This window comes from Camarhynchus parvulus, chromosome 2, assembly GCF_901933205.1.
Source record: "Camarhynchus parvulus chromosome 2, STF_HiC, whole genome shotgun sequence".
NCBI classification, from domain to species: Eukaryota; Metazoa; Chordata; class Aves; order Passeriformes; family Thraupidae; genus Camarhynchus; species Camarhynchus parvulus.
Genome location: NC_044572.1, coordinates 150,732,228 through 150,744,386, shown reverse-complemented (window position 1 = coordinate 150,744,386; position 12,159 = coordinate 150,732,228). Strand labels below are relative to the sequence as shown.

General features: G+C 49.7%; 3 protein-coding genes across 3 annotated transcripts; 2 read left to right on the top strand and 1 right to left on the bottom strand.

Moving 5' to 3' along the window:
• Nucleotides 1-814: 814 nt before the first annotated feature.
• LOC115917683 (feather beta keratin-like) lies at nucleotides 815-1,192 on the top strand. The gene has a single exon (XM_030971912.1). It carries the CDS (start codon nucleotides 815-817, stop codon nucleotides 1,190-1,192), a length of 378 nt encoding a protein of 125 aa, XP_030827772.1.
• A 3,783-nt stretch (nucleotides 1,193-4,975) lies between these two features.
• On the bottom strand, nucleotides 4,976-5,320 carry LOC115917645 (feather beta keratin-like). Its single transcript, XM_030971853.1, has one exon. The coding sequence runs from the start codon at nucleotides 5,318-5,320 to the stop codon at nucleotides 4,976-4,978; it is 345 nt and encodes a 114-aa protein (XP_030827713.1).
• A 3,071-nt stretch (nucleotides 5,321-8,391) lies between these two features.
• On the top strand, nucleotides 8,392-8,778 carry LOC115900960 (feather beta keratin-like). Its single transcript, XM_030943182.1, has one exon. It carries the CDS (start codon nucleotides 8,392-8,394, stop codon nucleotides 8,776-8,778), a length of 387 nt encoding a protein of 128 aa, XP_030799042.1.
• Nucleotides 8,779-12,159: the final 3,381 nt, after the last annotated feature.

Genomic DNA, 12,159 nt, shown 5'->3' with positions numbered 1-12,159 from the left:
CCATGGATCCTCTGATATAAAAAGCTCCAGCAATTACTGGGAGAGAATTAGGAAATATATAATAACAAAAGTAACACGAGGAAGATGAGGAGGTTGACTGTCATGTACCACTGATGGGGCTGCAGAGTGCAGCAAAGACACGGACATGGTTGACCAAAAGCAGTTCCAGGAGACCAAATGCGCTGGAGTACTCTTAAAACAAGAAGTTGACAGAGCTGAGGGCTGTTTCAAGCAGGAGGAAAGAAGGCAAAAGGGACATGATGTCATTATTCCATGGCGTGTCCTCATCAATGACACATCAGTTGTCCTCAGAGTTCTTTGAATCTTCTACATGTACTGAAAGGCAGCGGCAACAAGAAAATGGTCACTAATCCTTCCAATTAAAAGCTGCCGCCAAGGTCAGATGGACACAGCCTCAGGGTCAGGACATGGAATTGCAGAATTGCAAGAAGGAAAACACTCCACACCTCATGACTCACCTAGCCGGGCCAGCCAAGAACTGCTGCCTCCAAATGCCCCAAGGCCATGGGACAAGGCTGTCCCGCCCCTCCAGGACCAGCATAAAAGCCGGCCCACAGTCTCTCGCTCTCACACACTTCTCCTGACACCTTCTACTCCTGCTCCTGCCGACAACCAGGTGAGCCTCAATCCCCTGACCCTTCTGCTCCTGCACCCCTGGCCCCTCTCTTCCAGCATGCTTAGTCCACGCCTCCACAGCCCCACAACAGCCTCCACACTCCTTCACCCCTCGCACCCCCACACCCTGCCCTGCCTCACCCCCCTCTCTCTTCCAGGCACCCTCCACACCACACCCATGGCCTGCAACAGCCTCTGCCGTCCCTGCGGACCCACCCCGCTGGCCAACAGCTGCAACGAGCCCTGTGCCCTGCAATGCCAGGATTCCCACGTCATCATCAACCCTTCCCCAGTGCTGGTCACCCTGCCAGGACCCATCATGACCTCCTTCCCCCAGAACACCGCCGTCGGATCCACCTCCTCAGCTGCCGTGGGCACTGAGCTCAGTGTGCAGGGACAGCCCATCTCTGGTGGCTTTGGTGGCTTTGGTGGTTTTGGCTATGGCCTTGGCTATGGCCGTGGGTTTGGCTATGGCCTTGGCTATGGCTGTGGATTTGGCTATGGGCTGGGAGGCCTGGGCTGCTATGGCAGAAGGGGCTATGGCTCCATCTGCTAAGGGCCCTCAGCACCAACCCTGACACCAACCAGCCACTCCCTGGAACTCATCTCAGTCATTGAAGACGCCTCTCTGTGCCAAGGCTCTCAAACGGGCTCAGCACTTCCAGCTCCTCTCTCAGGGCACCAACCAGGCAGCAGCCATGGGTCCAGCCCAGGCTGCCTGCAAACATGGCCCATCTCCCTCCTCCTCTTCCTCCATTCCCTGCTCTGCATCACCCCTTTGTCTATGTGCAGTCTCCTCTGCTGCAAACCTCTTCTCCCAAGCCAGAGGCCATGAGACACCTCTGCTGGGCTGCTCCCTCTGTAAAGCAAAAAGTCTGGCACAACCTCCTGCAAGCAAACCAGCTCGGCTGATGGTCGCCCTAGTTGTATCTCAGACCAGCTCCCTTCCTCTGGCTGCTCCTGAGTTTTCACTGTTCTACCTCAATAAAATTTTCCTGCATCATAGCTTCAAATGAATCTGTCTTCTTTCTTCTCCTGAGATGCTTCCATTCCCTTCTCAGTTCTGTACCAGGGTTGTAGAGACCACTGGGGTGGGTGAAAAAGTGGTCCAAGACTTCTTTCACGTGTTACTTCCCCAGTTCTACAACCCCCTGGCACACTTCCCTCGTCCAGTGCACTCCATCAAACCTTCAGCTACTGAATCACAGGCTTGGATACACCAATGGAGATCTATCCCTGCCTCTGGCACAAGCCCCTCATCATCCTCCAGGCTGTGTGTCCCCTTTGGCTGGACACCAACCTGGCTGACCCACATCATCTTCCAGGCCTCCATCCACTCAAGCAGGTCCACGCCTTCCTTGACTTTGGAGGCTCAGAGTTCAACACAGAATTCTGATCTTAGTACAGGAGAGCAGAGGCTGAGATTCCCGCACTCCCTTGTGCTGCCCACACTGTGGGGATGAGCCCAGGACACAGGAGGAGTTCCTGGTCCGTGAGTGCACATGGCTGGGGCACATCCAATTCTTCATCCACCAGCACCCCAAGTGCTCCTCTTTGGGGCTGCTCTCAATCCCCTCATCACCCAACCTGTATCATGCATGTTTGGGACTGATGCCTTGTGAAGGCTGACCTAGAACGGAGACCGGTCAAAGCTAAAGAATAAAGTAGAGATTTATTAGAAGGCTTTAATGGATACACCTCAGGGAGCACAAGAGCCCAGACGAGGCTACACCCAAGATGAACCCAAAATGGTCACAAAATAGATGACTGGTCACGGGGTCTCACACTTTTATAAATTTTGGTGCATTAGCATTTTGGAGTTAATTGTTTAATTACAGCTTTGGCTTATGAAGTCCCATCCTTCTTGTTTTTCTCTCTTCAGTCCACTGTTGTTTATACTCTTGGGGCTGAGATTTGGATTGGCTGTCCTTGATCCCCAGCTAGAGAAGGAATTGTTTTGTCTCCCTACTCTGTGAGGAGAGCTCACCATCCCCCAATATGAAGCTCTGAAGTACACACTAAAGCAGTACAGAATCTGAAAAATACAAAAAGTAAAACCTGAGGCATCAGCTCCATTCCAGGTAAGGGAGATTCTGCCCCTCTGCTCTTCTCTGCTCACACTAGAGAACTGTGTTTATCTCTGGTTTACTGGGAATAAGGAAGACAAGACTCTGTTGGATATCATCCAGAGTATGACCTAGAGGATGATCTGGGGCTGAAGGTTTGGGACAGTCATTGGCCATGACATTGGGGCATTTTTTCAGGCAGCTTCTCTATCAAATCATAAGGTGGAGAGTGTTTTGTTTCCCTCAGGTTTCCTGTATCATGTCCAGCTATTGTGGATGTGTCTGTCTGACCTTGGCAGGCAGATTAAAAGGTGTCCATTGGCAGTCCATTAAAAGGTGGCATCTTTTAATGAGCTGGGATTGGTTCCAGCCTTGTTGGATGAGGGGAGAGGGAACAATATCACGTACCTGGACTTGTGCATAGCATTTGTTCCTGTACTAGAAAGCATCTGCGTATTCACTCTGGAAAGCTGTGGAGTTGTGGTTGGACCATGTGGTGGATAGGGAATGGATGGGATGGTCTAACTCAAAGAGGACAGTCTAAGTCAAGCTGTTGTGGCTCCTCCATGTGTGTGGAGAAAGGGCGTGACTGGTGACAGGCAGAAGCTCCTATTTGTGGGGAAGGATGAAATTTTGACAAGAAAGTCTCTCACAGATATGAATGCTTAGCAGAAAGATTTGGAAATGTAGAGTTTGATGAAGGAATAGAGATGGAAGCAAGTTTTGATGTAGAAGAAAAGAATTGTTGAGCCAGTCTTACTGGATAACTAAGGAGGCAAAGGGTATGTTAGTTGGAAGGGGGTTTTATGACTTAGAGCAAAGGATGAACTCACTTTAAACAAGAAGATGTTTTTACTAAGCAGAAAGATAGCACAAGCAAACAAGTTAGCAAATGTTGCAAGTAGAAAAAAATTTCTCAGAATTTTTACTGCAAGAAAACTGAAAAACAACTTTTAGCTTAAATTGTAATGTACTATTTTTTAGTGCTTTGAGAATAGTAACATGAATATATTAATTATAGTAGTTCTGATAGGCTATAGATAAAAGTTAAGGTATAGATTGGTTCTACTGTATGAAGATGTTCAGCAAAGTAAAGTATATAATGCATTGTAACTAAAACTAAAAGGTCTTTAGGCTTGCTTGCCGCTGGAGCTGACAGCTGTAGGCACAAGCTCTGTCACTCATGACTTTAGACTGCTGTAATGTCTTAGATGTAATAAACAGTATTTTGAAGAACTGTCTGGAGTCCCACATCTCTCATTCAATCTCTTACACCTATTGAGACCAGTATTATTCCCCATCTTTGTCAGGGACATGGACGGTTGGATTTTGTGGGATGTTCAGTGAAATTCAGAGACCAGAATAAGCTGAGTAATGTGGTTGGTTGGGGAGGGAAAGGATGGCATCCAGATGGGCTGGAATGGGTTGGGGCAGCGGGATATTGTCAGTTTCATGGAGCTGAATGTGGCCAAGCTGCGCTTGGTTTGAAACAATGCCAAACATGGCTGTTGACTGGATAATGCAACGAGTTGAGAGGAGCCCAGAGAAGGACCTGAGATGTTGTTGGATGAAGAATTGAACATGGCCTGGCCATGAACACTCACAGACCAAAGCTCCCGGTGTCCTGAGCTCATCCCCACAGTGTGGGCAGCAGGTGAGAGGGGAATTCTCTCCCTCTGCTCTTCTGGGATTGGAGATGTGTACTCGGAAGACATGGATATGCTCAAGCAGAGCTGTAGATGACCCTGGAAGATGATGAGAGTCTGGAGCAACTGGTGTCCAGCCAAAGTGAAAACAGGATCCATACATGTCTTCTATCAGAGGCAGGGATAGACCGGCATTTGTGTATCCAGGCCTGGGAACGAGCAAGTGAAGGGTTTGTGTGATCCAAGGGAAGAGCCAAGTGTGGCAATGTGTGCCCATGAAGGAAGAGGACATTTCACAATGTGCAATGCAAAAGAATTTTATTGAGGCATAAAGAACAGTAAAAGTCATGAGCAGTAAGTGGAAGAGGCCCAGCTGAGGTACAAGGTGAGCAACCACCAACTAAGGCCCCTTGGCTCACAGGTTTCGAAAGCAGGGAGTGGGAGAAGAGCAGGAGGCAGGTGGGCCATATCTGCAGGCCGTGTGGCCTGCTGCCTTGCTTGGTGCCCTGAGAGAGGAGCTGGAAGTACTGAGCCAATTTGAGAGCCTTGGCACAGAGAGGCATCTCCAATGCCTGAGATGAGTTCCAGGGAGTGGGTGGTTGGTGTCTGGGGTGGTGCTGAAGGCCCTTAGCAGTTGTAGCCATATCCCCTTCTGCCATAGCAGCCCAGGCCTCCCAGCCCATAGCCAAATCCACGGCCATAGCCAAGGCCGTAGCCAAAGCCACCAAAGCCAAAGCCCCCAGAGATGGGCTGTCCCTGGGCATTGAGCTCAGTGCCCACGGCAGCCGAGGAGGTGGATCCGACGGCGGTGTTCTGGGGGAAGGAGGTCATGATGGGTCCCGGCAGGGTGACCAGCACTGGGGAAGGGTTGATGATGACGCGGGAATCCTGGCATTGCAGGGCACAGGGCTCGTTGCAGCTGTTGGCCAGCGGGGTGGGTCCGCAGGGACGGCAGAGGCTGTTGCAGGCCATGGGTGTGGTGTGGAGGGTGCCTGGAAGAGAGAGGGGGGTGAGGCAGGGCAGGGTGTGGGGGTGCGAGGGGTGAAGGAGTGTGGAGGCTGTTGTGGGGCTGTGGAGGCTGGGACCAAGCGTGCTGCAAGAGAGGGGCCAGGGGTGCAGGAGCAGGAGGGTCAGGGGATTGAGGCTCACCTGGTTGTCGGCAGGAGCAGGAGTAGAAGGTGTCAGGAGAAGTGTGTGCGGGAGAGAGGCTCTGGGCCGGCTTTTATGCTGGTCCTGCAGGGGCGGGACAGCCTTGTCCCATGGCCTTGGGGCATTTGGAGGCAGCAGCTCTTGGCTGGCCCGGCTAGGTGAGTCATGAGGTGTGGAGTGTTTTCCTTCTTGCAATTCTGCAATTCCATGTCCTGACCCTGAGGCTGTGTCCATCTGACCTTGGCGGCAGCTTTTAATTGCAAGGATTAGTGGCCATTTTCTTGTTGCCGGTGCCTTTCAGTACATGTAGAAGATTCAAAGAACTCTGAGGACAACTGATGTGTCATTGATGAGGACACGCCATGGAATAATGACATCATGTCCCTTTTGCCTTCTTTCCTCCTGCTTGAAACAGCCCTCAGCTCCGTCAACTTCTTGTTTTAAGAGTACTCCAGTCCCATCGGTCTCCTGGGATTGCTTTTGGTCAACCATGTCCGTGTCTTTGCTGCACTCTGCAGCCCCATCAGTGGTACACGACAGTCAACCTCGTCATCTTCCTCATGTTACTTTTGTTATTATATATTTCCTAATTCTCTCCCAGTAATTGCTGGAGCTTTTTATATCAGAGGATCCATGGCCACCTCATGATCCATTTATGCTCCATTGGGATCACAAGGTCAAATGCTATTTTGGACAAGGGAATGGCAACCAGTATCACATTCCTGGAATTCCATCAGGGCCTTAAACCAGTGCCACAGGACATCCTTATCTCTAAACTGCAGACATATGGGTTTGAAGGGTTGACTAATCAATAGATGAATAATTGTTCCCCTCGTGGTTCTTCTTCTTCTCCTCATGCTCCATGAGGTTTCCTTTCCATGTGTCAGTCACAGCCCAGCAATGGGACCCCACATTGTGGCCTTGCTGGGCCCAGCTGAGACGAGAGCTACGGATGAACCCACAGAAGACTGTGAGGAGCACAGGACACCTCCCTAAGTGATATGGATTGCCTTCCCATCTCCAATGGCAAAGGCCAGGGATATAGACAAACCTGGAGAGATGCAGCCAAGGTAGGGAGGAAGAGAACGTGATCAAAGGTGCAGATGCTCACCCCCAGAACACCTGCAAAGCTTAGAGCAGCCTAAAAAGGGGTGCTGGGGTTGTTTAGCCTAGAGAAAAGGAGAATCAGAGGTGACCTTATCACTCTCTACAACTTCCTGAAAGGTGGCTGTGGCCAGGTGAGGGTTGGTCTCTTTCCCCAGGTTCTGACAGAACGAGAGGACACAGTCTCAAGCTGCGTCAAGGAAAATATAAGTTGAATCTTAGCAAAAAGTTTTTCACTGAAAGAGCGATAAAGTACTGGAATGGTCTGTCTGGGGAGGTGGTGGAGTCACCATCCCTGGATGTGTTTAAAACAAGACTGGATGTGGCACTCAGTGCCATGGTTTAGTTGAGGAGTTAGGACATGGGTCGGACTCGATGATCTTGAAGGTCTCTTCCAACCCAGTGATTCTGTGAATTCTGTGAATTCTGTGAATTCTGTGAAAAGCTCTTCGAGGAAATGGAGTGTCTCTTCACCACATGCACACAAAACACAGCACACCAGTGCCATGGGGTGACCTCACTGATGACACCCCATCACCCCAAAGGTTTGGTCACGTCTTCAACCCATCCTGACATAAACCGTCAAGACCAACATTTAACCTCTAATACACTTGAAAGCCGCCGACAAGGTAGGATGGACACGGCCCCAAGAGAAGGATGTGGAATTGCAGAATCACACAAAGGAACGCCAGCACCGTGACAGAGAAGGAAGGAGCAACTCACTAAACATCCATTAGTAATTAGTCCTTTTTGCTAATAGGAACACAATATTACATTTAGAGGATGTAAGTTATGAAACTCTTTGTCTTGAATGCAGAATAAACAAATTGATGTCACACACCAGGCTGGGAAAAAAGGGATGGGCCTGCATTTGTTGTGGGCTATTGGATTTCTAAATGAGATCAAGAAATATGCTTTAAATGATGGAGTGGCTTGTTGGGTAAATTATAGAAATCTAAATGGACAATTTCATGGGAACAAGTGCAGCCTGAACAGCCTCTACTTTCCAAGATCCTCTCTCAATCCAATTCAAGACACAAGAGCAAGAGCCTGTTTTCATCCATCAGGAAGAACTCCCAGGCACTGGGACATTTCCAAATTATTGCAGAGTGACCTTCTGAGGATATCAGCAGCTCCCTCAGCATTCCTGGGTGGAATGCAATGACTGATGGATATCCAGTGGCACCAGAGTCCCAGTCTTCACAGGGCACCCACAAACCACAGCACACAAGGGTCACAAAATGACATCACTGATAACATTGCACCTCTGCTGGTCTCTGCTTGTTTATCCAACCTTCACAGACATGTATCTAACAATCAAATCTACCCAAAGATCAACTCCCACTCTAAAGCTGCCTCCAAGGTCAGATGGACACAGACTGAAGGGCAGGATATGACACTGCAGAATTCTGTGATGGAAAACACTCCCCACCTCATGACACACCAGGCACGGCCAGCCAAGAGCTGCTGCCTAAAAAATGCCCCAAGGCCATGGCACAAGGCTGTCCCACCCCTGCAGGACCAGCATAAAAGCCAGCCCAGAGCCTCTCTCCCTCACACACTTCTCCTCAAGCCTTCTCCTCCTGTTTCTTCCAAGAACCAGGTGAGCCTCAAGCCCCCAACCCACCTGCTCCTGCATCCCTGGCTCCTCTCTTCCAGCACCCTCAGCCCCAGCCTCAGCAGCCCTCATCCCTCCCCACAGCCCCACAACAGCCTCCACACTCCATCACCCTCCTGTATCCCTGCCCTGCCTCACCCTTTCTCCTCCAGGCACCCTCCACACCACACCCATGGCCTGCTACGACCGCTGCAGTCCCTGTGGACCCACCCCGCTGGCCAACAGCTGCAACGAGCCCTGTGCCCTGCAATGCCAGGATTCCCGCGTCATCATCGACCCTTCCCCTGTGCTGGTCACCCTGCCAGGACCCATCATGACCTCCTTCCCCCAGAACACCGCTGTCGGATCCACCTCCTCGGCTGCCGTGGGCACTGAGCTCAATGTGCAGGGACAGCCCATTTCTGGGGGATTTGGCTTTGGCCTTGGCTACGGCCTTGGCTATGGCCGTGGTTTTGGCTATGGCCGTGGATTTGGCTATGGCTGTGGATTTGGCTACGGGCAGGGCTATGGCTACGGGCTGGGCTGCTATGGCAGAAGGGGCTACGGCTACAACTGCTGAGGAGCCTCAGCACCACTCCTGACACCAACCACCCACTCCCTGGAACTCATCTCAGGCTCTGAGAATGCCTCTCTGTGCTAAGGGTTTCCAAATGTGCTCAGCAGCTTCTGCTCTCAGGGCACCAAGCAGGCAGCAGGCCACACTGCCTGCAAACATGGCCCATCTGCCTCCTGTTCTCCCACTCTGTGCTGTCCATGGAGCCTTTGGCCCTGTCCTGTCCCCTCTGGATAAATCCCTCCTCCCAAGCCTGAGACCATCAGGCACCTCCACCATTGTGCTGCTCCCACTGAGGGCAGGAAATCCTTGATGCTCTGGCCAAAACTGCAAGCCAAGGGGCCTTAGTTGGTGGTTGCTCTCCTTGTACCTCAGCAGGGCCTCTTCCACTTACTGCTCATGACTTTCGCTGTTCTTTATGCCTCAATAAAATTCTTTTGCATTGCACATTGTGAAGTGTCCTCTTCCTTCATGGGCACACATTGCCACACTTGGCTCTTCCCTTGGGTCACACAAACCCTTCACTTGCTTGTTCCCAGGCCTGGATACACAAATGCAGATCGATCCCTGCCTCTGATAGAAGACATGTATGGATCCTGTTTTCACTTTGGCTGGACACCAGTTGCTCCAGACTCTCATCATCTTCCAGGGTCATCTACAGCTCTGCTTGAGCATATCCATGTCTTCCAAGTACACATCTCCAATCCCAGAAGAGCAGAAGGACAGAATTCCCCTCTCACCTGCTACCCACGCTGTGGGGATGAGCCCAGGGCATGGGGAGTCTCTGAGTGTTCATGGCCAGGGCATGTTCAATTCTTCATCCAAAAACATCCCAGGTCCTTCTCCACTGGGCTGCTCTCAACTCGTTGCATTATCCAGTCAACAGCCATGTTTGGCATTGTTTCAAACCAAGCGCAACTTGGCCACATTCAGCTCCATGAAACTGACAATATCCCGCTGCCCCAACCCATTCCAGCCCATCTGGATGCCATCCTTTCCCTCCCCAACCAACCACATTACTCAGCTTATTCTGGTCTCTGAATTTCACTGAACATCCCACAAAATCCAACCGTCCATGTCCCTGACAAAGATGGGGAATAATACTGGTCTCAATAGGTGTAAGAGATTGAATGAGAGATGTGGGACTCCAGACAGTTCTTCAAAATACTGTTTATTACATCTAAGACATTACAGCAGTCTAAAGTCATGAGTGACAGAGCTTGTGCCTACAGCTGTCAGCTCCAGCGGCAAGCAAGCCTAAAGACCTTTTAGTTTTAGTTACAATGCATTATATACTTTACTTTGCTGAACATCTTCATACAGTAGAACCAATCTATACCTTAACTTTTATCTATAGCCTATCAGAACTACTATAATTAATATATTCATGTTACTATTCTCAAAGCACTAAAAAATAGTACATTACAATTTAAGCTAAAAATTGTTTTTCAGTTTTCTTGCAGTAAAAAGTTCTGAGACTTTTTTTCTACTTGGAACACTTGCTAACTTGTTTGCTTGTGCTATCTTTCTGCTTAGTAAAAACATCTTCTTGTTTAAAGTGAGTTCATCCTTTGCTCTAAGTCATAAAACCCCCTTCCAACTAACATACCCTTTGCCTCCTTAGTTATCCAGTAAGACTGGCTCAACAATTCTTTTCTTCTACATCAAAACTTGCTTCCATCTCTATTCCTTCATCAAACTCTACATTTCCAAATCTTTCTGCTAAGCATTCATATCTGTGAGAGACTTTCTTGTCAAAATTTCATCCTTCCCCACAAATAGGAGCTTCTGCCTGTCACCAGTCACGCCCTTTCTCCACACACATGGAGGAGACACAACAGCTTGACTTAGACTGTCCTCTTTGAGTTAGACCATCCCATCCATTCCCTATCCACCACATGGTCCAACCACAACTCCACAGCTTTCCAGAGTGAATACGCAGATGCTTTCTAGTACAGGAACAAATGCTATGCACAAGTCCAGGTACGTGATATTGTTCCCTCTCCCTCATCCAACAAGGCTGGAACCAATCCCAGCTCATTAAAAGATGCCACCTTTTAATGGACTGCCAATGGACACCTTTTAATCTGCCTGCCAAGGTCAGACAGACACATCCACAATAGCTGGACATGATACAGGAAAGCCGAGGGAAAAAAACCACTCCCCACTTTATGATTTGATAGAGAAGCTGCCTGAAAAAATGCCCCAATGTCAAGGCCAATGGTGGTCCCAAACCTTCAGCCCCAGATCATCCTCTAGGTCATACTCTGGATGATATCCAACTGTCTTGTCTTCCTTATTCCCAGTAAACCAGAGATAAACACAGTTCTCTAGTGTGAGCAGAGAAGAGCAGAGGGGCAGAATCTCCCTTACCTGGAATGGAGCTGATGCCTCAGATTTTAGTTTTTGTATTTTTTAGATTCTGTACTGCTTTAGTGTGTACTTCAGAGCTTCATATTGGGGAATGGTGAGCTCTCCTCACAGAGTAGGGAGACAAAACAATTCCTTCTCTAGCTGGGGACCAAGGACAGCCAATCCAAATTTCAGCCCCAGGAGCATAAACAACGGTGGACTGAAGAGAGAAAAACAAGAAGGATGGGACTTCATAAGCCAAAGCTGTAATTAAACAATTAACTCCAAAATGCTAATGCACCAAAATTTATAAAAGTGTGAGACCCCGTGACCAGTCATCTATTTTGTGACCATTTTGGGTTCATCTTGGGTGTAGCCTCGTCTGGGCTCTTGTGCTGCCTGAGGTGTATCCATTAAAGCCTTCTAATAAATCCCTACTTTATTCTTTAGCTTTGTCTGGTCTCTGTTCTAGGTCAGCCTTCACAAGGCTTCACATCAGTCCCAAACATGCATGATACAGGTTGGGTGATGAGGGGATTGAGAGCAGCCCCAAAGAGGAGCACTTGGGGTGTTGGTGGATGAAGAATTGGATGTGCCCCAGCCATGTGTGCTCACTGACCAGGAACTCCTCCTGTGTCCTGGGCTCATCCCCACAGTGTGGGCAGCACAAGGGAGTGCGGGAATCTCAGCCTCTGCTCTCCTGTACTAAGATCAGAATTCTGTGTTGAACCCTGAGCCTCCAAAGTCAAGGAAGGCGTGGACCTGCTTGAGGGGATGGAGGCCTGGAAGATGATGTGGGTCAGCCAGGTTGGTGTCCAGCCAAAGGGGACACACAGCCTGGAGGATGATGAGGGGCTTGTGCCAGAGGCAGGGATAGATCTCCATTGGTGTATCCAAGCCTGTGATTCAGTAGCTGAAGGTTTGATGGAGTGCACTGGACGAGGGAAGTGTGCCAGGGGGTTGTAGAACTGGGGAAGTAACACGTGAAAGAAGTCTTGGACCACTTTTTCACCCACCCCAGTGGTCTCTACAACC